The sequence below is a fragment of the Neolamprologus multifasciatus genome, chromosome 17 (assembly GCF_963576455.1).
Source record: "Neolamprologus multifasciatus chromosome 17, fNeoMul1.2, whole genome shotgun sequence".
NCBI classification, from domain to species: Eukaryota; Metazoa; Chordata; class Actinopteri; order Cichliformes; family Cichlidae; genus Neolamprologus; species Neolamprologus multifasciatus.
Genome location: NC_140455.1, coordinates 33,312,888 through 33,340,480, shown reverse-complemented (window position 1 = coordinate 33,340,480; position 27,593 = coordinate 33,312,888). Strand labels below are relative to the sequence as shown.

At 40.3% G+C, this 27,593-nt stretch overlaps 1 protein-coding gene across 6 annotated transcripts in view; it reads right to left on the bottom strand.

Moving 5' to 3' along the window:
- The window catches only part of LOC146499711 (uncharacterized), a 163,825-nt gene extending 145,266 nt beyond the window's left edge, over positions 1-18,559 (bottom strand). For 2 of the 6 annotated variants that reach the window (XM_085137622.1, XM_085137623.1), the window contains exon 1: positions 13,751-15,778. In XM_085137622.1, coding sequence (XP_084993748.1) covers positions 13,751-13,835 — 85 coding nt within the window. In that variant the 5' untranslated portion in view covers positions 13,836-15,778. Of the gene's footprint in view, positions 1-7,171; positions 7,245-13,750; positions 15,785-17,063 lie in introns of those variants that run through there. The other 4 variants (XR_014870149.1, XR_014870148.1, XM_085137625.1 and 1 more) reach the window with 4 other exon arrangements.
- Between the last annotated feature and the right edge of the window lie 9,034 nt (positions 18,560-27,593).

Below are 27,593 nucleotides of genomic sequence, written 5' to 3'. Positions count from 1 at the left end.
ACACCAACAGTATATTCCTTATTATCTATAGCATTAGATATCCCTTCTACAAGTTCCATCACTGCCATCGAAGTGGACCTTTTCACTCTAAAGCCATATTGGTTATCACTTAGGAGATTATGCTTCTCAATATATTTATCAAGTCTATTAACAAATAACTTTTCTAAAATTTTTGAGAACTGTGGGAGCAGTGATATTGGCCTATAATTGGTAAACTGACTTCTCTCTCCGTTTTTATGGATTGGAATAACTTTTGCTATTTTCATTTGTGAGGGAAATACACCAGTTTGAAAGGACAGATTACAAATGTATGCGAAAGGTTGCACTATATATTCTATAATACTTTTAACTAATATCATGTCAATACCAAAACAGTCAGTGGACTTTTTATTTTTAAATGTCTTCACAATGTTAATTATTTCTCTATGAGTTACAGCACCAATAAACATGGAGGACACATTCTGAGTAATATGTTTATTTAGGTCGTTATTATTTCTTGACTCTGGAATTTCTTTTGCTAAATTAAAGCCAACATTTACAAAGAAATCATTAAATTCATTTGCAATGTCTTTAGTTTTATCAAGCACAATATCTTTATCTTTTTTTAAATAATCTGGATAATTCTTATTTTTTGAGCCCTTTTTGATTATACTATTTAATATCCTCCATGTTTCTTGTGTGTTACTTCTACTTTGCTCCAATAATTTGTGGTAATATTCTTTCTTACTTGTTCTTATTTTACTAATCTATTTTTATATAACTTGTACTTTATTTCAGCATCTTTTGTCCTCTGTTTTATGAATCTCTTATATAGATTATTTTTCTTTTTACATGCATCTTCTATCCCTTAAGCTTGATCAGCTGTTAGAATTCATTTAATATTAATTTCTAGTATCAGCTGATGTTTGCTGGAGCCACAGCTGTAAAGCTGCTGGTCATGATGTCGGTTTGGTTATCTGGTGAGAGGGAAACATGAAGATGAAACCAGGAGATGTCCTTACTGAATCATCAGAGCTGAACAGGTGATGGAGAAACAGGTTTACCTTTGAGGTGACATGAATGAGTTGAAGGGAAGTTATGAACTGTTTCTGAGAGACAAATAACACCAGGATCCTTTTCTAAGTAGCTGCCAGCTGGTAACTGTGCAGGGGCAGATCTAGCAAAGTTTTGCCAGGGGGCCAGGTAGGGCATTAACAGGGAAAGGGGGGCACAAAGAAATACTTTTCTTTCTTATTCTCATTTAAAATGTCTCGCTTTTAACAAATAATTATCTGAATCTTACAACAAACATTTTCATCTGATGTAAAATGTATAGAAATCCATTATTGTACATAGTAATTTTTTTAGGGTCCCATCATAATTTCTTCAGAAGTAGCCAAGTACTGTATATGATGCCAGTATTTTCCCACATTTTCTAGATACTGTACCAGTACTGTGTGTAAAATGCCATCAAAAAGTCAAGTTTTATTCTTTCTCACCTGTCTTTCTATCGCCTTTCACTTTTTAAAGGTTGCCATGTTAGAAAAAATATTTTGCCCTGCCTTCCTATATATTGATGTGGCAAATGAATGGTTTATGAAAATATATCTAAATCTGTCATCAGTAATGATCATGTCTCACCTCTAGTCTCCTCTGTCTTAATTTCAGGTTTTCACCATGTGTTGTAGATAGTTCAGGAGGTTAACTCGACCAAGCAGTCTACTTTCGGGGACTGTTTAGAATACCAGAATAGGGAGGATGGTGTAGGTCTAAGTTTATTAGACTGATACATATATACCAACATGACAGTGTACATCACTGTGACAACAGCGTTTGTTTTCATTCAAAGGCTTTATGGTTTTTCCTATAATACCTGGTGGGCCAGTCTCTAGTCAAAATGCCCGGGCCGATTTTTTGTCCCAGTCCAGCCCTCATGTCCACCTTTGACATACAGTCTGTGTTATTCCAGTTTTCCTTCAGCACTTAAAGCTATATGACACCAAGCAGCAGTTAAATTTCAGAAATGCGCAACCCTGGCTATGCTTTGAGTAGTCATCAAATCACTTTAAGATATCTCGTCTTTCATGAATCAGATGACGACATAAAAGAAAAAGTAAAATAGAAGTAAGCTAAAAATGTAGAAGTGTAAGCTCACAGTTCTCTCTCAAGGCTGTTATTTGAGTCTGTAAAAGCAACGGCAGCTGACTGGAAATGAGAAGCACTGCTCTGCCTGTTGTCTTAAATGAAAGAAATACAAAAAGTCACCATGGATTTCTTTGATGTAACTGCCACTGTCATCTTGAAAGGCGCACCACAATGCCAAATGACCAGGACAACTGTAACACAGGGGGGGGGCCATGGTTTAGTGTGGTGATTATGAACATTCAGGAATTCAAAATCCTGTTGCTTCAAGTTGGCTTTTGTCCCTACTGTTAAAATAAGCCCAGTCAATCCTATGTGTTTGCTTTTCATTCATGAACAACCCCCTCAAACACACACAGACACACACTGCTTTGGTGAGGTTTGTGTCCACTCTGTATCTGTTGCCAGCACATAGATGTACTGGTTTTGACACGCATGCATAATAGAAAGCACACTGGCCCAGAGGAATTGAGGAGCATAGAAAAGAGGCACAGGGAGCAGTTAGGATGTGTGGCCAGTAGGACAAGCTACCTCTGCTCTTCAGCCGCCCCGCTCTCTTCCCCTCCCGCCATCTCGTTCTGACACATGCTGCAAATGCAAAGCCAGATCAAAGTTAGTGTAGCCCTTATGAATAAAAGAGCACACCCCATCTGTGCAAGCTGCAGAAAGAGAGAGGTTCAACAGTGTGTCTGAAAGAAAAGCAAAACAAACTACACATGGGGTAGCGGGTACAGCCAATGCACTGCTGTGGCCCCGCGTCCATATGGGATGACCAAACCATGAGAACCTGCCTTTTCTATCTCTCTGCAGCCGGTGTCAGAATCGATTTGATTGTGAAAACACATGAAAAACATCTTCCTGACTGGACATTCAGTGGATGAGCCGAGCAGATTGATCAGTGAATTTTTATGGTTCATTGAAGGCAGAATCAGTGACAAGGCATCTCCATTTAACCATATAGAGAAGAAACTGAATTTTATGTTTCATGTATAGTATTTGTTGCACATTTTTAGGAGGATTTTCAGCTTTTTTTCCCACGCGGGTACCCTAAATGGACTTATATGTGTCTTCTATAAGCACTGCAATCTGCTGTAACACCTTTAGCACATGGGTTTCAAGATGGTAGTGCAATGATCTTCATGTCATATCCTGTAATGTAAAAGTATGCATTCATCAGTCGATATTCACATGCTGTATTAGGTTTGCTGCTGTGCTCCACATCAAACTTTGCTTGCGCCTCACATACTTCTTGAAACCAGTATCTTTGAAATCTTCGCTGTAGGAACACGAGTTGGCTTCATGTTCGAATACCTCAAGTCCTTCTCCAAAGACAGGACAGCTAATACTCTGTCCAGTTCTTGTTTTGTAAGCACTATATTTTAAAAAAAGCATAGAAAAGCAAGATTTATGATGGAAAACTTAAAGCCACAAATCTCACACCAGGCATATTTCCCAAAAAGCTCTAAAAATTAAGCTCGACTAGACTTTGCCTGATTCAGCCTTGGCAGGAAATTCTCACGGTTGGCACAAATATGCCTCAGCATCAAAGATATATTATCATTGCACGCCAACTGCTGAGGACACAGCAAGTGCTGGACCTGGGGAAGTTGTGTGAAGAATAACAAGCGAGACTGATGAAAGTATTATCAGTAGCAGCAGAGTTGTACACTAGAGTTAGCCTAATGATAAGGCTGGTAATCCTTAATTTGTTTTTTTGCTGCGTTCAAACAGATTCAACGAGTATTTTAGTTATATCTAAAATATTAGATGTAAATATTACTTTGCTCGTTGCAATTTAGATCCATGACAATCCGGACTTGGATATGGATGATTTACCGTGGGTAAATCAAGGCAGTGACTTAAAAATATGCAGTAATAAAAGAACCTTTTATTGGAGCTGATTGCTCTAATAAATACTGCTGCCTGTACCACAATAAAGAGCATTTCCTGTCCTTCTTTTCCAGTGTGCTACTGTCATTGATGATGCTCAGCCAAACTTACAGTGTTCATTTCAATAACAAGAACTAAAGTCACTTAACATTTAGGAGTCTGCACAATATTGTTGTCTAATAAAACTGAACTTAAAATATTTTCTATCTGGGATGCTGTATCTTGCTTTGAGCTTTTTAATTGGTAGCGTAAATCCGTCTGTTTCCTCTGTGTTACTGCATCAGTAATTTCTGTCCACTGTTTGGTCTCCCTTGTCGTATGGAGGGAAGCTTGCAAGTGCTCCAGCGATGTCAAAGTCAGTGACAACTCATAAGTCATTGGCTGTCTTCAAAGCGACTTTGGTGCATCAAGATGGAGTCGGTCTGCTATCAGTTTGTGATTAAACGGGGTCAACTTCTCAATTACATACATTGTTTGCCATAATGTGATGATGAACTGTAATAAATTAGCAACAACAGTACTTAAGGGTAGGGGCTATACTAAAAACTTTAATTCTATAGGATGTTTTTATTACAACATGCTGATGTCTGACTTTTGACCTGTGAACTTGAAGCATTACACGGTAAACTGGTGTATGTTATTTTCTACACCCATTTGACTGGAGCAAAATTGGCTGTCTGTGGCATGTAGCTGTAAAAACTTGAGATTTTAAGATGTATTCATGCAGTGTGTGATTTTGTAAAATGTTTTGGAGTCATAGTAAAGTTGTAATATGTGTTGTACAGCTCTCTCCATGCCTTTTCATATGATATATTACTCAATAAAGTTTCTTAAAAAAATTTCAAGGTCAACTTTGACTTTCGGCGCTAACAATGAAGGTCAAGGTGAAATGCTTAGCCAGCACAGGTACTCATGTCCCTCTAAGGCCTAGTATACTGTTGTGAAGACAATATACTAGGCCATAAAAAAATCAGGGTAATATAGAGTTTTTACTGATTTTCACATTTGGCATGTCCTTCACCAAAAAAAATTAAATGCAACTTCCAGACAACCACCATTTTTTCCTAGTCACAAGGATGCTGGTAACCGACTTTTATTCTATTTGACTGAGCCATCAGCAGGAACAGTGTTCTTCCACATTTTACACAGTATAATGCTTTGTTGGAGGTCTGGCCCAACACACTGCTCTCACTCTCAGACATATTTGGGCTTGTTTCATTGCTATGCACTCTAGGGAACATAAATGCATGGCATCACTATATATCACAGTATTATGAAATAACATAAAATCAATATTATTAAAAAAAATATTCCGGTACCATTGTGGATGGTGTGATATAGCATAGCCATGCTTGACATTTAAGTTAGATGTATCAAAGTTCCTCAAAGGCTTTTCTCTTATATATTGTTCACAAGAATGAGATAAATGTCAGGCAGTAGTGACCTTTCACCACCAAAATCTAATCGGTTCATCATTGATTCTAAGGAAGTGTTTTTGCTAAAATTGTAGAAAGTACAGTGTAAGAGAAATGGGAGCCATTAAGTGTGAGAGATTGTATGTTGGTTGGGATATTTCCCGCTGTACTTCAATTTACACTGTATTGTACCTTTATATCTGTTATATCAAACTAGAGTAGGTATACTTGCTTCATAGATCAGGATCAGTTAAACTTTATTTGTAACTTCATTTTCTAATCCTACCTTGTATGAAGCTAAAACACAACTGGACAAACCTCAAAGTTCATACTCTTGTGGTGTCTTCACTTAATGTCTTCAGTTAATTAAGATGACAAAAAGTTATTCTTAAAAGCAATAACAAACAAAAATAAATAAAGTAGCCAACACCCCAACTTTTTGTGATATTACAGGATTTCTGGTACTTCTAAACTAAACTTCAGAATCACAATTTCTAGAAGTAGCATGGGTACATCTGTACAAACAAAAACCATTTGTTCTTGTTTCAGTGTTCTATTCAACGGTGCTTCCTCCATGTAAACACCATTACCACAGCTTTATTCTCTTAGTCTTACCCTGAGGAAACGGGCCGAGGCAACGAAACACTCTCTGATGTAATATGCCCGGCACAGATGCGTTTACAGTGTGTTATTAATCACAGGAAGATCATTTGCTCCTCCGGGCCGCCCAGGAGCTTAATTTCATTTGTTCCCATCGATTTAACGGCCATTTCAGAAACGGAAGGGGGAGGGGGGGTTGTTGTGGTGAGCGTAAGCTCAATACAAACTATTGATCACACACTGAATGACCTTGTGTACACAGTGACCGTGGTAACCAAGCAGGGGACGCAGAAGGGAAACGCATCATTCAGAGGTCTCGGAAGGTTTATCGTGGCAGTGTTGACAAGAAGCCCATCGGTCAAAAGGTCTGCTTCTTTACACATTTTGTTAGCCGAGACGGACCAATGCTGCCCACATACAAATGAGCAACAGACTACATAAACACTTGCCAACACAGTACTCAGCCCTCCCCTTCTAATTCCTGTTAACATTCACTCTCGGCATCACTTCACCCCCAAGGAGCGCCGTGATCACAAGCGCTTCCAGGCCAGCGAGTTAGTTTCCATGCTCATTTCTGTTTGGCACAGGGACTCAATTACCAACACCTTGTGACCTTTGACCCTTTTGCACACAAAGTACTATTCCCAGGTACAGCGCCACATCATAGCTAACTAGAGCCTAGGGGAGGGGGGGGGGGCTCTCTTGGTGCACAAACAAACATTGTTTACACGAATTACATGCTATAGGAGATGATTAACTACCAAGCTGAACCCGGGCTCCGCTTTGGCAGCAGTCCCACAACACAATTTATGAGCTTTTGTGCATTTCTGTGTCTGTGTGTTTGTGTATGTGTGTGGGTGTGGTGGGGGGAGGTTGAGTGGTTAATAGAATAATGAGACTGCTATTCTGTGAAGCCACCAAGCAAGAATAAGTGGCACTAAATGAACTGCTCTTTTGTTTGAGGCCATTTGATTACTTGTATGGCAGCAGAGGGGGTGATTTCATTCACATTTCTAATCCTAATCTTGTTATAACCCCCCCCCCACACACACACACACACACACTGTCATAGGTAAGCATGTGTGCACTCGTGTGTGCGCGTGTTAAGTAGGTGAATGATGGATATATCTCGTTGCCTGGCTTACCTTATCAGCAGAAGGGCCAGTATGGGTTTCATCAGGAGGTAGATGAAGCTGGAGATACAGGTAAGCCAGGCAGCTTTTGAGGAAGAGAACACACACACAAAACAAGATTGGCTTGTCTTCACGGCAAAATAAATGGTGTTGCTGAAGCTAAGATAGTTAAAGGAGAAAAGGAGAGACTGCTTTAAAGCGCGGCCCACTTGATAAGAGCTCCGCCGTGATTAAAAAAGGGAAACGTGAAGCTCAATGCAGTTCTCCCTGATGGAAAACTGTCAAGAACTTTCTTAAGTGTGTATTCTTGGTAATTAAACATGTCAACAAACGTTGATACCCAGATGGAGAAAGTGTGTTGTGCAGAAAAAGAAAAATAAGCCATCTGTTAACCGCAAATGCCCCTTCTTCACTACCAGACACAGGATATGAGTTTATATGAGTTTCTTCATTTTATTAATCACTCAGTTATTTTTCTGATGCCCTGCCCCTAGACTATTCTGCAATCTTCTCCTGCTTTAATGTCTGTACTTAAAACAAAGTGCTTGTCACTTGAACTATAGGTCCAAAAAACCTCTCCTTGCCATTACTGTCCTGGTAAAAGATGTTCGTTCCCAATTCTTTAAATCCCCCAAATAGAAAGCCAAAGTGTAAAACAGATTTTGAAACTTACTCAACTATTTCCATCAGTTTTGGATCTTTCACAAAAGATCCCCCCGCCCCACTGGTTTGACTGCAATACATGGTATGATCTACAAGGTAAGCAAAACGCAGCGGACTCCTGAAGAAAGACCAGGTGGGCAAGGTGTTTTAGGCAGGAAAAGGATTATGGCCTGTCAACACAAAAAGCAATTTATTTGTACTTCCAAGTCATGGATGACCTGCAGCTCTGTCTGAAATCCTTCTCTGTGGACACACGCAGAGTATCAGAGCTGCTGCTGCTGCTCTGCTTATGTGCTGTGAAGACAAGGCTTACAGCAGCACGCTTTTTGCCCCGCCTTCTAATACTGCAACAGTAAAGATGACCGACAAAGAGCCCAGTCCTTTGTTTTAGACAAGCATCTAACATCTTTTTTTTTTTTTTTTTTTTTTTACAATTGTTCCAGGTGATTAAAGATATACTTTGGCGAGCCTTTGCAGAAGAATGTGAGCAATGTATTGACTAAACGAGGGGCTTATCCTGACGGCAGGGCTAAGGGTGGTACCGCCCCCACTGAAATATTATTAGCTTCCTCTGGTGAACCACAAAAATGACAAAAACCCATTCAATGGCAATTTGAGCTTAAAAAGCATTCTGTAAAAGTCACAAAATAACAGTCTTTTTAATGAGTGTAAAAAGTAATTAAGTCCCTACAGACCAGCAAGAATTTGCATCAGTTATGCTATGCAACAATAGTTTAATTGGCAGCAACTTACAGATTAACATGTAAACAAGCTAGCAACCACAAAGACATCTTTTTAGGCAACACGTTCTCACTCCCAAAGCGTAACATTTTACGCTAGGTGACAAATCGTCAACATATTACGTTTTCGGCTACCCACCACGTTCCTAAATGACGACCTCGGAAAAATGAGGAAATATGAGAACCGTATGGACTCAACCTACACATGTTCGCTCTTTTCCTTCAAATCGCTTAGAAACACGATATTTAACATAATTAAAGTCATGGTTAAGGTCAGGAAAAAGGTTATGGTTAGGGCTAGGAATAAGGTTAGGTTTAGGGCTGGAATACAGGGCTGGAACGTCTATTACCGCGGGAGCGTCATTGCACTGGATTTCAGCCATAACCCGCCACGTACCATAAGAACGCCGAAGGTCTCCTTTCGCGTTCCTCAGGAACGCCGCGGGAAGTGACAAAACGTCGGCATGTTACGCCTCTGGAGTGAGAACGGGCTGTTTTAGGACATGCTTCAGAAATGCATACCACTTTAACGAATGGTATGCCCGATCACCTAAGCTGTCTGTATCTCCAACCTCACCACCATTTGAAAGACCAAATATTTGTCCCAGGACATCGGGGACAAGAAAGCTGCCCTGCACATGGCTGGAATTGGCTAAGAGAACATCAGTAAGCAGCTTGGTGAGAAAATGTTGAGGAAAATAATCAGTGTTGGTGTGATTACTGGAAGAAAGACAAAAATCACTGCCAGTCATGCTCAGTCTGGGATGCTGTGCAAAACTGTTTTTGTTGTTTTGTGCAACATTAGTGAGAGTAACTCACAAAAATAAATGGGAGGAGCTGCCGGGAATACAGTCACCAAGAAAGCCATGGGCTATATGTTGCATCATAAAGGTTTGAAATCTTCTAGTGCTTGCAATGCTTCAGGAAGGTCCTTGTTCAGGCCTTTCTGAAGTTTGGCAGTGAACATCTGCACGATTCGGATGAGAGTATTTAATGTGATTACATGAACCTGAAACTAAACTGAACTCAGGCCGCTCTTCGTATGTAGAGTGTGAAAGAATGCTGGTGGAAGAATTATGTTTGCTGGGTCAGAAGGGTGTGAGTCTAAGCAGAGATGCCAGACTCACACGGCCACTTCTTTAAGCTCATCGGGGAAACACTGAGTCATTCCCAAATCAATTAATACAATCCAGCAACTCCTGGGGCTGCCCTGGAGCCTCCTCCTAGTACAACATGCCCAAAACACTCTGCCTAGGAGCCATCCAGTAAGTATCCTAGTCAGATGCCTGAACCACCTCAAGTGGCTGTTTTCAGTGCAGACCATCAACAGCTCTACTCTGAGTCCCTCTCAAATAACAAAGGTACTCACTCATCTCTGAGGTAGAGCCCAGTCACAAATTTCCTTTGCTTGTATCCTCTGCCTCATTCTTTCGGTCACTACGCAGAGATCATGCCCATAGATTACAGTAGGAATGTAGATAAATCGGCGGTTTTATGCTCTCTCTTTGCCAGAACAGGCCAGTATAGCGTCCACATCACTACGGACACAACCCCAATCTGTTTGTCCTCAATCTCACACTCCCCTTGTTTGTGAACAAGACCCTGAGATACTTAAACTCCTCCACTTAGGGCAGCAATTGTTCCAGACTTAGAGTCGACATGCCACCCTTTACCACCAGATGGATGTTTTTTTCTGGTTTGGCTGCAATGCCTTTGGGGAAAGATACAGATAGAAAAATCTTGGATGAGAGCCTCCTTCATACAACCATAGCATTGAAAGTGTACTGTGGGCGAGTCTCCTGGCAATGAAAACAATGACCAAGTGCAAAGGAGCGGCTCAAAAAAAGCGCATTGAGATCAGGGATTGAGCTCACCCTAATCCAACAGAAAACTAGTAAAAAAAATAGCTGAAATGTTGTGTATCCAAGTAACATTCGTGGAACCTTTAATTTGGAGATGACTTGAAATTCCCTTCTGAGATATGTCAAAACCTGGCGATCGACTGTACAAAACATCTGACAACAGCTACTCCACATAACACCAAATCAAAGGGATCTAATAGATATTTCCCCTAATAAAATGCCTATTAATTTGTTAGAGAATGCTTCTAACTTTATTTTTTTTAATAACAAAGGTAGAAACAGTATTTTTTTTCCAATTAATATATCACTTAAGATGAATGTTTGGGAATAAGATTATCGGAAAAAATTAACTTAACGGTCACAAAAGCAAAGTTTGAAAATAATAATATGAATTATCTCTACCTTTGAAGACTTGGCTGTCAGGAAAAGGCAAATATTACCCAGGAACAAGAAAAAATGTTACTTAGTTTCTTTATCTGTGTTTTCCTTGTTGTAAATATCTTATTAAGTGACCAGTTGTTGGAATTATTTATCATATCACCCAACCTACTCACCACCAAGCCTAAAACCCCTTCATTTTTCCCTTTACACATAGATTCAACAAAAAGGTGCCACCTGAGAACCTCTAGAGCTGTCATGACCCAGAGTTAATGCTGAAATCCAAGGTGTAGACAGTGAAAAGGAAAGGTGACAGCAGTGCTCCGCGGGGTGTCCTCTGCCTTTCTGAAGCATGTCCTAAAACGGTGTCTTTGATGCAGACAAATGGTGGCTTATCAAAGAGATGGTCCATAATCTGGGAAACCAGGCAGGTGTTGACCACCTGCTCTATTTTTGTGCCAGCCACTTCAGAGCTGCCATTCCAAGGACTGAAGAAAGAGCACCGTATGAAAGGAGGACAGGAAGGGGGGGGGGATGAAACAGAGGAGAGGCGACAAAGAGCAAATCAGTAAGCAAAAAGACAAGAGCGATGGGGGAAAAGAAAGAGAGGAGAGGGAAATAAGGTGTAAAAATGGGAAGAAAGATACATAAAACTTGAGCAAAAAGGTTGGCTTAAGAAGGAAAGAACGAGTGAGTGAATGAGTGAGAGTAAGACTGTCGCACTTGAGCTGACACGACGTCTCCTCATCTTGTCTCGGGGATAGAAAGGCCTGGCTGGGGGAATTGGGAGGAGTGGTAGACGCGGGATACCAGGCCCACCGTGCCCATCACTGTCACTCATGTCTGGCAGTACAACGCATTCTGGTGACATACACAGTTCCCCTGAGTCTGAAATGGACAAGAGACCCTTTCTTTTCTTCCCCTTCCTTCACAATACTTCCAGTCACCCTCATCCTTTTCTAAGTCCTCCATCTCGCATTCCTCTCCTACGTATATTCAACTTGATTTAACCCCTTTTTCTCATGCACCTGCTCACTTCAACACTTACAATACCAGCACCGTTAGGCAGAACCTCTTTGACTCAGCTTTAGTTCTTAGGTGCACTAAAAGTTTTTAGGTGCACTTACTACAAATTGGGAATTTCTGTTCAAAGTTTAGTTTTAGTCAGGACCACTTTAGTCAAAAGAAGATTATTATTTCCATCTGGAGCTGCACCTTATATTTCAATGGGGAGAGATCATTTGGAAAAACTGCACATGATTTATGGATATGCAGAATTCATTTCAAGCTGCTCGGTGATTAGATTTCAATGACCCAACATAGCAGAACAGAATTTCAACAGGGTTAGGACGGGACGCCCTGAAGTCTAGATGCTAGTGTTAATGAAGATGAAGACAGAGGCTTGGATGAGGCTCTGAGTGACCAGGGTGAGGAGGAGATGGGGAGGATGAGGGTTGCACGATTGAAAGTGTGAAAGATCAAATGAAGTCTGGCAAGAAAATGACTAGACGAGAGAAATTATGTCAGGACTGAGTTTGACAGCATCGGAAAATGTAAGTGATGTGAAGAACAGACTAGCGCCTGAACACCCAGGAAGCAGGCAGATGAGTGATTACAGATCTTTTTTATTGAGCTTACGTATAGGCTTCATTTGGCAGCATGTCTAGGATGTCCTGGGAAGCCTGAAGCAGGAAGAGCCACAGCAAGACCCCCACTACTGAATAGCACAGGCATCAGTGGCAAATCGATTGAGTCAGACAATAGCTCAACCGGGAGGACCCGGGGTAGAGGTGGGTTGCAAGGTAGCTTGCAGGTGCAAATGTAGGTAGGCTAAAACTCCTTAAACAGCATGGCTGTATGAGATTTCCTAACTGGATGTATATAGTAATATGGGCTGGTACTGGGTTCAACTGTTGTCAGTTGATCTACCAGGAATCAAAAAACTCAATACAACAAAAGTTCTTATTATATAACAAGGAGTATATGATGAAATTACATTTAACAGTCTAAAGTAAAACCTGACTGTTTTTTGTATTGTAACTACGTAATGGTTTCTGAAATAAGATGAGCTCTCAACTCAGTGGTTATTGTACGGTGGCCGGGAGAGGTCAAACTTAAGAAAACAATATCATAGAAAAAGGCTCCAAAAGCAGAAAAAAACAGAAGTTAAAAAAAAAAAAAAAAAAAATCACACAGCTGGTGGGTAGCAGAAGTCTCCGAAAACGTCGAAGGACTTTTGCAAATATGCGATATCTTGATAAACCGAGCAGATATTTGATGTTTACACAGCTACTTTCTCGCCTGAAAATATGTTAAAAGTTTATTTTGTGACCCAGAAAGATTAATAAGAGTAATTTTAAAACTTAGTAGCGGCCGCCATTGTTGGAAACTGGAGTTTGGCTGGGCCGCGCTATGAATTCTGGGATATGGTAGGCCACGAAGGACACACCCGACCCATCCTTCAAATTCGGGGAAAAGGAGGACGTATTTGTCGGCCGCACTCGGAGGAGTCTACGAATTTGGACAGCCTTCGGCGCTTCGCTGTGACGTAATTGGTCTACAAATGCGGCCTCAGGAGGATGCAGCCCATGAATTTGGACACAACTAGAATCACACAACCTTTCTTGGGGAGACAATAAAGTGACGGACTAGCAGGAACCAAAAAATACAAAGAACTGCGACACGCAAAGGAAGAGGAGGATCATCTGTGTTGTAAGGGAGGAAAACATGCAGATTGTGCAGATCAGTAGGACTAATAAACTTTTATGCATTTTTGACAGCTTGCATTAAACTGTGCTTATCATTGCACCATTTTCTCATTATCTTCACATCGAAAAAAGAAAGTTAACTATAAAATAAACAAGGCAGTCCCAGTTAAATTAAGAGAAAATAAATATAGTCAGTGATACGTTAAACAGCAGGCGCTGACACGTTGAGCATGAACTTACTCAGTTCTCTTGCTGCGTTCTCATCTCGTGCATGGACGTGAAAATACTCGTAAGCATGCGGCGGCCCTCCTACATCCACAGACATCACGGTTCGGCCGACCAGTGGCTCCAGCCTTATTAGAAGCCCACTAGATTGAAGAACCCAGACCTGACCCTGGAGAGCGGGAAAAGATGGCGAGAGAGGATGGCGAGGGCAGTTAGAGTAAGAGCAGAGTGAACAGCCACATTATCACATTTCCTGCCGCTATTTTCCAATTAGCTCGGTATCGATCAGCTCGCAGGCCCCTTGACGCACTGTGCCTTTCACTGACTGGGCTCGAAGCCACTTTCTATCCAACTTGTGGGTGAATTTCACCACACAGTGAAGGTGAACAGGCAAGCTCGCCCAACAACTGTCCAGGTTATGCCAGGATAACATGGAGAAGCTCTCACGTTGCTTTTATCCATTTCAACCTGCCTTTATAGTGAAAGTTGGGCAGAGCAAGCAATCATTTTACCAATAAAATAATATGCAGACAAAAAAAAAAAAGAAATCAGCTCTTTAAAAATAATCCCAGATGTGCTTTTCCTGGAATAATAACAAGGTTACTCAAGGTTGAACACGCTGCGTGATGTGAGGATGCTTCTTTATTTAGAGTATTCAGTGAGTAAATATATGCAGGGCAGCACGTGCTTTTTATTATTTGCATCTGAGGAGCCATTTCTCATAGTTAAAATAACTGAGCATTTCATCATAACTGTTCAGCACAATTACTGATCAGCTCCCAAAATGACTGTGTATATGCGACTCCGAGCCCATGAGTGATGTATAAGAGGGAGGGAGGGTTAAAGTCCTAGTGATCAAAAACAAAAATATGACAGTGCTGGAGATATCTCTCTTTAATCTGCTGCCTTTCTCTATCTACACAGTCCATTACCCAGCAGCAGAGAGATTATTCACTGTTGATAAACAACTTTCTATAGAACTCAGCATCAGTTACATTTCTGGCCATCTTTTTGCTTTGCCACAAGCTGTGAACGCCACAGAAAGTGCATACCGTGGTGTTATAAACAGGAACTATGTTAGCCAGCAACATTTACTGATCACACACAGCAACATGAGCAATAATCTGGAGTTTCAAGTGTTTCTGGACAGCTGACAAACTCTAGTTCAGTTTTCAATCTACTTCAGGCTTCAATCTCCACCAAATCTGCAGAAATACCTGACGTGCCAGCCTCAAAAAAACACAAATCTTTCCTCACCAGCCACTAATTCTGTCTATCTGACATTTAGCACTGGGTAAAAAGTGTAAAATGAGTTTATCAGCATCTTTGCACTGAATGAAAACGGGGCTGATGAGAGAGCCGCGTGAACCAAAACAGTAAAACCAAAACAAACCAGACAATATGAAATTATGAGGATTATAAAGCTTGGGCTGCAGAGTCTGGTGATAATTCTCTGTGGTTCATCAGGGTTTGTTTGTGCTTTTTTGTTTTCATTTCTCAAAACCATAAACCACTTTCCAAACTGCATTCGCACAACCTCAGTCTCTCCTGGCAAAATCAAACAATCACATCAAACCAGCTTCATCAAAACCAAACAACATTTTCAGGCCAAACACGCAAGTGGTACAAGTGACAACACTGCTGGGGATTCATTACACACACTGCATCAAAAAGAAAACAGTCAACTTGTAAATCTACAAAATTAAAAACAGTGACTGATAGAAGTTATTTTTCACAGCCTGGCGTCTGTATATGGCCAAAGATTTACTGCAACATTTGTAACCCAGCTCGTCTGAGGCATGCTCACATTGTTGTGTGTCCCATGTGCCTCATTCCCAGCAGCCTTTACTGTCAAAAAGGCATTTCTTATCACAATGGAAGCAACAAAACATACTTGACCCTATATTGAATCTTTTAACAAGCAAATCCCTGCAGTGTCCTGTATATGATTATGCAATTTTTTATTACACTGATACATGTTTTTGGTAAGATTATATTGTATGATTATACTTTAATTTTTAAATTAGTTTATTGTGACGGAGTTACACCATCCCGCGCCGCAGACAGCTGATCTGGGCGCATACACGCACCATAGCTGGACTGGCCATCGGGCATACCGGGCATTTGCCCGGTGGGCCGCTGGCGATTTTTTGTTTTTATGGGCCGATCGATTATTTTTTTTTTTTTTTTGGAAGGGTATAAATAATGAAAGGTGTTGGATTGGCCAATTGGTCATGATCAACTCTGGGCTGGACCAATTACAGCCGAGGAGGTCGGATGCACCCTCCCCCTTGTTTAGCAATCTTATAGGCCATCCATCGGCTCTTTGTTACTTTGGAAACATGTCTTAAACAATTTCCACGACGTAATCCGATAACAACCGATCTCTTTACCCGTCGGCTTCCCGTGGCTGTCATGCAACAGGTGTTGTGCCAAAAAGTGATTGCCTGCCAAAACCTGATTTCCAATGTTTGCGTGTATTTTTTATGTGTAATATCTATGTTGGTAAATAGACTTCGGTGAACAGCGTTTACAAAGGGGCTATATATGGAATTAAAAAATTATCTGTTTTTTCAAGTATCTTTACAACTCTGTGTTATTGTACTTACATTATAACCAATCCGGTCCTTTATCCCCACTTTAAATATTTTTACAGAACTATTGTAATATTTGAGCCATTTCTGCTGTCCAACTACTTCTTACAAAAGACATTTTTAATGCTAATTAGACTTTTTTTTAACGGCATAAATAAAGGTTATATAAAAGTCACTGCCAAAGACTGATTGCGGCTTCTACCTTGTTACACTAATGTTGTTTGTAGCTCAATATGACTTTATGTCATCCATGAGAGATGCATTTGACATATGTTTCACATATTATAGCCCAACAAGTTACTTATAGCAATTTAAATAAGAGCAATCAGTTTTTGGCAAATACCGGAGATCAGTTTTTGGCAGACAATCACTTTTTGGCACAACACCGGCTATTGCAGTTAATAATACAACAGTTTCTTGCCATTTTTTGTGTTTCTTTTTATTGCTGTGTAACTGAGTTCAATTGAAAGCCTGCATGCGCTAGTACCGCTTGCCACAAGTTCCCAGAAAGAAGTTTTACCCCTGAATGACGTCACATTTTTGGTGGGCCGGTCTCTAGTCAAAATGCCCGGGCCGATTTTTTGTCCCAGTCCAGCCCTGACACGCACCACCACCATTAGTTTCTACAATTACCGTGGCTGCGCGTCTTTTCGTTGACCGGGCAGAGAAACAAAAAGGGGTGAGAGGTATATTTTGAGCGGCGCAGAGGGTGGTCAACATATTTTCCCACTTACCTTTAATAAAGCCGGTCGCGTAGACTCGCTGTGATCGCCGATTATACGGGGGTTATGCAAGCCGATGGTATGGTGTTCCGGGGTTCAAATAGTGGGTTCGCGCGCGCTTGAAAGGTCACGTGAACTGCATTATTTTTTTGTTTGTTTTTTTGTTATTGTGAAACACTGTAGGCTGCCTGGAATTGGCCATAAATGTCTGTATTTACATATATGTATTGTAGGAATACAGCTGGAGATAAGCTGAGGGGGAAAGAGTGTTTGGGAAAAGAAATAATAAAGAGATGACTATTATGCCTAGTGGGAGGGGCCATGGGGTATAAAAGAACAACACGTTCTCACTCCCAAACAGTGTTGCCAACTTAGCGACTTTGTCGCTATATTTAGCGAGTTTTCAGACCCCCTAGCGACTTTTTTTCTAAAAAAAAAAAGTCGCTAAAAAAAGACGTGAAAGACATTACAAAAAACAATAATTGCTAAAAGAAATTTAATTTGTAGTTCTAAATAAATTCTAAATGCATTTAGGACGTTTTTTGCTCACTTTATGTCTCGTCCACGATGTTATTTCTCTCTCCAGCAGCGTAGGTTACAATTACATTAGCATGACCAATTATGCAAATTAGGTGATGACGTCATTTAGCGACTTCTAGCGACTTTTAGGACAACCAATAGCGATTTTCCTTACTGAGGAGTTGGCAACACTGCTCCCAAAGCATAACATTTTACGCTAGGTGACAAATCGTCAACATATTACGTTTTCGGCTACCCACCACGTTCCTAAATGACGACCTCGGAAAAATGAGGAAATATGAGAACCGTATGGACTCAAGCTCTTTTCCTTCAAATCGCTTAGAAACACGATATTTAACATCATTAAAGTCATGGTTAAGATCAGGAAAAAGGTTATGGTTAGGGCTAGGGATAAGGTTAGGTTTAGGGCTGGAATACAGGCCTGGAACGTCTATTACCGCGGGAGCGTCATTACACTGGATTTCAGCCATAACCCACCGCGTACCATAACAACGCCGAAGGTCTCCTTTTGCGTTCATCAGGAACGCCGCGGGACGTGACAAAACGTCGGCATGTTACGCCTCGGGAGTGAGAACGGTCCTCAAAAGAAGGCTGCCAGGGCCTACCTGGGTTCTTTCAGTGAGATGTTACAGAGAGGGTAACATGCAGACTGTGGTTTGTATATAGATGTTTGTTTTGTGTTGACTTAAGTTAGTTTCCTATTTTCTTTGTAAATAATCTTTTGTGCACCTGGGAGGCCGACAGAATAAATTATCCACACTGAATGCTTCCTGACTACGCCTGCATTTGTTCGGGAGAAGTTTAGGAGAGCACCCCGCGACATTTATATACACTAAAAAGGCAACATTTACCAAAAAATATTTGCATGTGTAGGACTACTTTAAAACTGAATAGCTACGAAGGTATCCAGGCCACTATGACGGTATCACAGCTCCAATCTACATCAGCTGGAGAACATCTGAGTTTCAATAGTCTACTTTTTTTTTTTTTTTTTTGCAAATGAATCTGCTGTCAACAGATCAGTTTGCATAAATGAATCTATTTTCCAGGTAACATCTAACAGCTTTAAAACTAGTAGAAGAAAAAAGCATTTGCTGTAATTTTGGCTAAAGACCAGCTGCAGGTCGAGCTCACGAATGAGGTATTAGTGTTTGAGGCAAACAAATCTGCCTGCATACAGTTAAATTCTACATTTCCTCAGCAGCTTCACACTTAGGTGCCCTGTTTTTGGGCTGTGGAACTGGAGCATTTTCCATCAGGGTTCCAGGGAACCAGGTTATTAATAAAGGCTGAATGAATATGACCGGTACCAGTCCGTGAGTCGTTTGGTACCGGGCCGCGAAAGTTGAGGCTCAGGTGTGAAATGTATGGTTTTCAGGGTTTTTATCGGTTTTCAGCATTATTCTGTTATCGGTTTTATCATTAACTCGGTTTTCCTGGGTCTTTTCACATGTGTTATGAATAAATCTTCTTTTTTTTCGGTACCACTACTAGTTTTATTTTGTTGTATTTATCCGCGACACCTTAAAGGCCGGTCCATGAAAATATTGTCGGGCATAAACCGGTCCGTGGCGCAAAAAAGGTTGGGGACCGCTGACTTAAAGCATTGATAAAAAAAAAAATGAAAGTGTTAATGGTTAAAGAGTTGGTCAAAAGAGCCAAATGAAGCTCTAACACTAAAGTTTGGAGATCCCTGATGGTTGAAAAAGAACTTGTTGTAAGTTGTTATGTGGTAGGTGCAAGTCTCATGAGACTCTGTTTTCATTTTCTCAAGCAAAAGAGTTATAAATAATTAACTAGAAATTAAACACGCATGTTATATAAGTAAAAGCCAAAAAAACAGTTTATGAGATATAAAGGTTTTTTTAAGCCTTGTAAATAAAATGTAAACATTTATTAAATTCAGATTTTTTCAATATTTGATTTCTAAATAGGCCGTGGCTGTAATGGTCACAGTTGCTTAAAAGTTTTTGTTCTGCACTCAAACTTTTATTTGATTATAATTTTAAAACATTCTGAAAATGAGGAAATGCTTGCTTAAAGGTAAAGTGTGTAAAATCTTATCACTTATTGGATTGCAGATTACATTCAACTGTACTGACTGTTTCTTACCCATCCCAAATCAAGTGCGTAATCCTAGCTACGGTAGCTGCTGTAGGACAAAAAACACTGGCTGCCGTTCGTCTGTTGTGAGTGTAGACTGTCAGTCCACTGCCTACCTCAGCTGGCATCCACGTCTTCTGTTGGTAGACAGCCGAGTCAGGAGAGCTGTTGAGTATGTGCTGAACTTTTCTGTTGATAAGCGTTGCTGTTTTTGTCGCTCTTAGCTGCTGTTAGTCTCTGTTAGCTGCTGTTAGTGAAACTTTCTTTAAGTGGATCAAACATTACGTAGTAAATAAACGCTCACATGATGTGAGAATATAATCAAGTGGAATTTTTGGCTTTTGTTGCTATTTAGCCAACTCATGATCGGAGGGTCACATGTCTAATATGCTGACAACAAGGAATAAGGAAAACTCAGGAATAAATATGCATGTTTAAGGATGTTTTTGTGTGTTAATGCTCTGACTTTAATTTGGGAGGTTGAGGTGAGGAGGATGAAGATGAGGATGAGAGAAGAGATAGAAGGCAATGGTAAGAGATGAATAGAGATGAATCGAGATGAATCCCATCTGCCCTCCCGTCATATTTCTTTTCAAGATTTTCTTATTTAATCACTAGTGTACATATATTTATATTTATAGATACATATATATTTAGTCATCTTTTCTCTTTTACCATGTCTCTCTAATATTTTGCTCCTTACTATTTTTCTATTTTTTATTTTATTTTATTTTATTTTATTATATTTTCTTCTACTGTATCATGCTGCTGAGTGACTGCTGCTCGTCAAACACATTTCATTGCAATGTTGACCCTGTGCTAACTTGCATATGACAAATAAAACTGAAAACTGAAAGGAGAAAATATGCATATACAAATGATGAATTGTAATATATAGTTTGTATGTATGTAAACTATGTATGTGGATGGTCTTTAGCCCCATACAAATAAATGCAATTAGGTGGAAGTGTTCAACTCAGCTACTCTATTCAAGATGGTGGCGCCCCATTGGCTTTCACAAACAGGTGCATTTTTTCTATATATATTTTAACAGAATAAGTTCTTGAGAATCCATAAAGACTTTGTATGTTTATATTCATGACATAACATTAGTTTTTCCTACTAAATAAACGAATGTAAGACTTCGGTTCACTGACACAATAAATGGGTTTAGGACACAGAATTTGAGTCACCAGATTGTAATTAGGTGTTTAACAATTCAGTGAAATTTTAGCAGCTCTCCTCACGTTACACAAACACTTTATGTCACTGCTAATATCAAAAGGTTTAACTTTATTTGATTTTAGTGATACTATAAGGAACAGTTTCACTGTTGATTTTCGGTGCTTAGGTTTTTACTACCACTGCTTTGTCTTTGATTTCATTCCAGCAGCAAAAGGTGCCTCGCTGCAATACCCATCTGTAATGCAAATGAAATTACAAGGTTTATTTCAAGGCACAGTTACTTGAAAAATTCTCCTAACAAATGCATTTGCATTTGTTAGGAGAAAAAAAAGACAATTGCAAACACTCAGGTGTTTGCACTGTTTTCCTATATATTAAATCAATGCCTGCACTATTACTGTGATGGACAGACAAACAAAGGCATGAATGGAGTCCAATCAATGCTCCCTCCCAAATACACTTACACACACACACACACACAATTTGATTATGGAGAGGGCATTCATCACACCACATTAGCACATTTTCTGTTATGTTTTTTTGTACATCTGTAGAACAGAGTACAGGATTTGGAAGAGACGGGGCTTAAATAAACAAATCTATCAGATGCTATCTTTCTGTTTTATGTACTGCACCAAAATTTTCCTTCAGTTTTGCGTGGGTTTTGTACTTGTGTCACCTAGAGAAGCATAAAGCTCATGAGAATGAGGAAACAAAAGCTCCTGTCAGTGAGGATCTGTTTGTATGTCCTGAACGAGCAGCACACTCTTATCTGAGCTCAGCAAAAGTTCCCATCGATTGGCCCGCTGATTGTGCGTCTGTCAGCCTACCTGTCCACTCCCCCCTCCCACCTTCTCCCCCGCTGGCCTCTCTCCTCCATCCATCCTCCTAACTCCTCCTCCTCGTCTCTGCCCAAGGCCTCATTGATCAGTCGTGCCCTGGCTCCTGCCCGCTGATCAGTCAGCTTGATGTCTTTTGTGTCTGGGTGAAGTGAATAAACTATTGGGCCAATCGAACGGGAAGCAAGGGGCCAAGAGAGTCGGTGCTTGGCCCCTTGAATGAGAGGCTGAGAGGAAGGTGAGAGGAAGAAATGAAGGTGGGGATAGAGAGATGAAGCGGAGGGCAGGAGAGGTGAAGAGACAAGGATGAAGGGGTGAACTGCCTCCCTTCTGAGATCAGAGAAATGGCACCAAAAAGGGTGGAAATTGAAGAAGTATAGGATAACGGATAAACGGATGGAAGGCAGCATCCCAACCCACAGGGCCCCTAAGTTCAGAAAGCTCAGCAGTCCTCTTCCACCAAATTGAAAGCAGAACATCCATCTCCAATCCACACACTGATGACAAGCTCCTCAGATAAACACTACGAGTGGCAACCAATCCTTCTTGTGACTGTCAGCGTCCTCGAGGCTCTTCAGAGCTGTGGACATACAGAATAATTGCATTCATGGCGCTGCATAAATTAGGCACCACTTGTGGCAAAATCCATAGGTGAGTGGAAAAGGCCTGACCACGAGGACCACAAATTTCTGAGCCTCCAAGGCTCAGATATGCCAGATTGACACTAAATACCAGGATAAGCAATCATTTCCATTTCATCCCTGTCAATAAGCATTTGATAAAGGGGGTAGAACAGGAGGAGGGTATTTGTTATTATAATGAGTGAGGCTTTTATGATCATATCTTGTAGCAAGGTGACAGAAGATTGCACTGATGGATGCACAGATAGATGATGCATTTGCGGGGTAATACAGACACTCGGTGGAAGAAAATATTGGCGCTTATCAAAATAAATGGTATCCCGAAGCGCTGTGTGAAGGCATCATGCATATATTCACATCCGGAAAGTTCCAAGAATTTGTGCTGGCAAAAAAAGGCAATACAATGATTGTTTTTGTTTAAATATTCCCCAAAGAGAAAAAAACATCCAAGCTAAAAAAAATCTAAGGCACGCAAATAACTTGAGCACAAAATCCACATCGTTTTCAGCCAACTCATAACTGTGGCATGCAATGACAGCTGATGCATTTTTAATCCCTCTTATAAAAACTGAAGACACAAACAAACATTTACCCTCTTTGGAAGCCCCTCGTTTGCTTGGGAATTGGTGCATTTTCTTTCTGTCCTCCATGTTTTCAGTCAATCGGTCTTTAGATAAAAAGAGCTTAGAAAGATTATCCCCCTGGCTTGAATGCCATTATCATTAATCAGTGTGTTATTGACTGCTCTGTCCTTTCCTGTTTCAAGTTCAGGCCTCCCTTAATCCACAGATTTTGCCCAGAAGACACACACTCAACTCTGGGAGGCTCAGTGCAGCTTGAACCATGCCCACCCTCGCAGGCACGAATCGATTTGTGGCGAGGCTTCTCCTGCCTTCCAATCAAAATGACCAAACATTGTGACTGGAGATGTAAATTCCCCCCTTATGGTGTCTGGAGGCTCATTTAGAAAATCTGTTACAAAGGCTAAAAGACTTTGAAGTCCTTATGTAACATTCAAATATATTATTGCAGACTGTGCAAAAACCACATACATACATCTTTTAATGTTAATTAATACAAAATGAGCATCCTCAAATATTTTCAGTAAATATTTTTAAGTTAACTTTCAGTTATCTCTTGTGTTGTTTCCTATTTCATTTATCATTTAGCTTGATTTGATTCACCTCTCCTTGCTGTTTTTGATTAATTCGTTGCATACATTTAGTCTTTCTCCTTGTTGTCTGTCACACTGTCTTTCACCACTCCCAGTTTACTTTCCCTGTTTGGGCCACTAAAATTGGGGCTTTAATTTTTCTTTAGAATTTACTGCCTGCACGCAGCCTTTGTTATGCTCTTTTCATTCAGATTTATCAAAAGTTTTTCCAGTTTATTCTACTTCCAATCTCAATCACACAACATAATTCTTTGTACAAATATCCATCTTTGTGAGATTAGATGCAATTTATGTTAAAAATCAACTGAAATTGCATTGTACTGATGTCCAGTGCTAGAGCTAATCTCTGCTTACACAGGCATGCCAGACAAAACCAGTAGTAGAGTACTGCTTACTGTACAACAATGATGCGCAAAACCAATTTAAACAAGAATACAGAACTGCCCAAAAGTCTCGAGTGATTTCTTTACTTACTTTGCTGAAAAAATGGGAGAGAGGTGCAGCAATTTATTGAAACATGGAAATACAGTGTATAAGTCAAAACAGAGTTTGTTCAGTTCTAACAAGGGTAAAAGTACATTTTTCGTATGAAACAATAGTTCTCCAGGCTTCTGCAAAGACATTGAAAGCTCTTATTTGGATGTTGGCTGCCTTTTGTTGCATTTTCTGTCAAGATGATCCCACACTGCTTCAATAATGATAAGGTCCCGGCTCTGATAGACTGATAGTGTTCCACTGTGTATTTTTCTATCAAGCACTGGGAAGGTATGTGTGATCATTGTCATGCTAAAAAAATTGATGTTTCAATCAGACACTTTTAGAGGTGGTATTAACCCTTTAAGACCTACCATAGAACCAAGTCCGCCAGAGCTTATATTATATTTTTACATGTTGTAGAGCCATTTTTGGGAGCATTTCAAGTTGATATACATCAATACAACCATTATAGCCCAAATTTTAATAATATGTATGCATTAAGTGTATAGTAATTACATAAATTGCAAAAAAGTGCAATAAACTACCAAAAAATTGAAAATCTTTTGTTTTTTTTAACATATATTTCTAATTAGAGAAATTTAAGAGGCTTATCCCTCAAAACTGTAAATACAAAAAAGTTGCACAAAATAGTTTCCCACCACAGGAAATTAATTTTGAGTGTCTTCATATTTTTATTTTTGAAATGCACCAATTTTTATATACTGCAGGAAAAACGAAAATAAATATTATAATGCAAATTTGCAAAAAAAAAACAAAAAACAGCATATGCACCGAAATAAACTATTTCCAGCAGTGCAATTTGAGTCCTAAGCATCCCAGAAACGACACAGTTTCCCTTCCTTAAGAATGGCTTCTTGACAGTGACCAATGAGTCCATTTCTGATTAGGCGTCAGTGAACAGTAGATGGATCAGCTGAAGGGTCAGATTCATCTCTTAGTTCCTGTGCCATGTCTTTGCTGATTTCTTTCCTATTTCTTAAGCATATCACTTTCAAATATCATTTATCTGCTATAGATAGTTTTTTAGACCTGTCACTTCTTTGGCCTTCCACTTGTCCAGTTTCCTCAAATTTTTTTAAGTACACACTGCACACCGTTCCGAGATAGCTCTCTGGAAATCCCCTTTCAGTTGTAAAAATACAATTTTATGCCAAACTGTGTGGAAGTTCGCATTTTCTATAGAATGGTAACAAATTAAGCGATTCATTTTTACTCTCAATCCCTTAAGACAGCGGTCCCCAACCCCCGGGCCTCGGACTGGTACCGGTCCGTGAGTCGTTTGGTACCGGGCCGCGAGAGTTGAGGCTCAGGTGTGAAATGTATAGTTTTCAGGGTTTTTATCGGTTTTCAGCGTTATTTTGTTATCGTTTTTATCGTTAACTCAGTTTTCCTGGGTCTTTTCACGTGTGTTATGAATAAATCTTCTTTTTTTTCGGTACCGGTACTAGTTTTATTTTCTTGTATTAATCCGCGACACCTTAAAGGCCGGTCCGTGAAAATAATGTCGGGTATAAACCGGTCCGTGGCGCAAAAAAGGTTGGGGACCGCTGCCTTAAGATACAACTTTAAACAGCTTTTTTGCTAAGTTCTCTCTTATGTTAGATACAACACTGATTTATCCCGTGAGTTAGATTCCTTTTTAATGCTTTAATGATACAAAGGTTAGTGCTAATTCGCTTAGAAAAACAACACAAACATTTCATTGAAAATGGTCAGATAGAACCTCTGGACTGAAAATTAGAGAAAACTTTTGCAAAGACTTTGATTTGTGGTTACCTAGGCAAACCCAAACCACATTAAAGTACCAGGAACTTATATAATACACAGGGGAATGGATGACAGTCATAATCAGCACTAAACAAAGTGCACTTGAGTGAGGCGTTGAACTCGCAGCGGCTCACCAGCTGCGCATTGTGCTACAGTTTAACCTAAAAATGTAAAACACACAGTCACGGGCAATCCCAGGCGCTTCCCAGTCATACCACGGGAATTGATGTTGCCAGGCATGTTTGTGCTGGAGTACAAATCATGCTGTCAGTTTCAGTGCGCCTGTCAAAGAAGCAAGACATCAACACAGCCAGACGGGGACGACAGGAAACACACTGACACAGTATGCGTCAATGGGGAGGGAAGTAGCCTTGAGCGACGATTGGAGAAGCGTGTGTGTTTGTGTATTAAAGGAGCGCGTGTGCATGCATTGATGTGGTTTTAGTTGTGCCGGACTGGCTGTAGGGGGTATTTATCTGTGCGAGCACATATATCACCTACAGTTCACAGTGTTGTGTATCCATCAGTAAATATGAGCCGTGTCTGATCAATAACCTCAACCGAAGAAAAGCTTAAGGCTTTACTTTATTAACTTTGACCAGTTGAAATCCTGTGCCTCCCTTGTGTTCCGGTGTGCCTGCTCGCATGTTTTATGTCCGCAAACATGTCTGTGTGAGGATGTGTGCAGGCGTGTTTGCTTACAGGCGAGGCGTGTTAGCTTAACTGTGTTTGTGTGCGCCGTTGTTTACGTTGTTTAACACGGGTTGGGTGAGGCTGTGTGCGTTTCAGGCTTTCGCCCGCTCCCTGCCGTTGAATACATCTATTTACAGACTGCACTTTACTGACACATACAGCCTGGTCAAATAGATGGAGATAATCTGTGCAAATGTAACGCAGTCTTTTCTCAATCAAAAGCTATTTAGCTGCCTGTGTATCTTCCTGTACGTGTTCATTGAGAACAGTTCCCAGAGGACTTCCAGTGAAGCTGGTTTGGTAATATGAGGCTGATTAAAAACATTACAAATTGGTTTGTTTAGTTGCAGGAACGCCAGACAAATTGGTGTTCTTTTAATGTCACAAGCTGTGGTTTTTTTTTTTCATTTTGTTGTTGTGAGTCACAGAATGTGTACCTGCAAAAGCAAAAAGGATCCCAGGTAGGCAGAGTAAAACAGTCAAATTGATGCTGCAGTCAACAGTTCTGTATGGGAGACTTTGTGTAAGGCAAAAAGTGTTGCTTAAAGTGGCAAATTCATAGATAATTTGACAGCTTTGCAGCCCATTTTAACCAGCAGGTTTGCTTTGCATACCTGCTCTTTTATAGAAACACCTTGTTAACTGTCGAAAACACTTATCAGTCACCTTATTATGTTTGTTTCTCATTAACGCAAATATTTAATCAACCAACCTGCTGAAGTTAAAACTGAATGTGTAAAAAAGTATTTCAGAAACTGCTGATCTTAAGGGATTTCCCCACACAACCATCTCTCTGGGTGAAAATACATTGTTGGTGTTCAGAGATCAGATGAGCTTCCTGCTTTTAAGAACCTAATAGTAAACCACTCGTTACAACTAAGGTATGCACACAGTAAGAGAATTTCTGAATGATGAACACATCAAACCTTGTAGCAGATGGGCTACAGCAGCAGAAGACCACACTGGTGCCACTCCTATCACCTATGAGCAGGAAGCTGAGGCTATAGTTCACATCCATCCATCCATTCGCTTCCGCTTATCCTTTTCAGGGTCGCGGGGGGCGCTGGAGCCTATCCCAGCTGTCATAGGGCGAGAGGCGGGG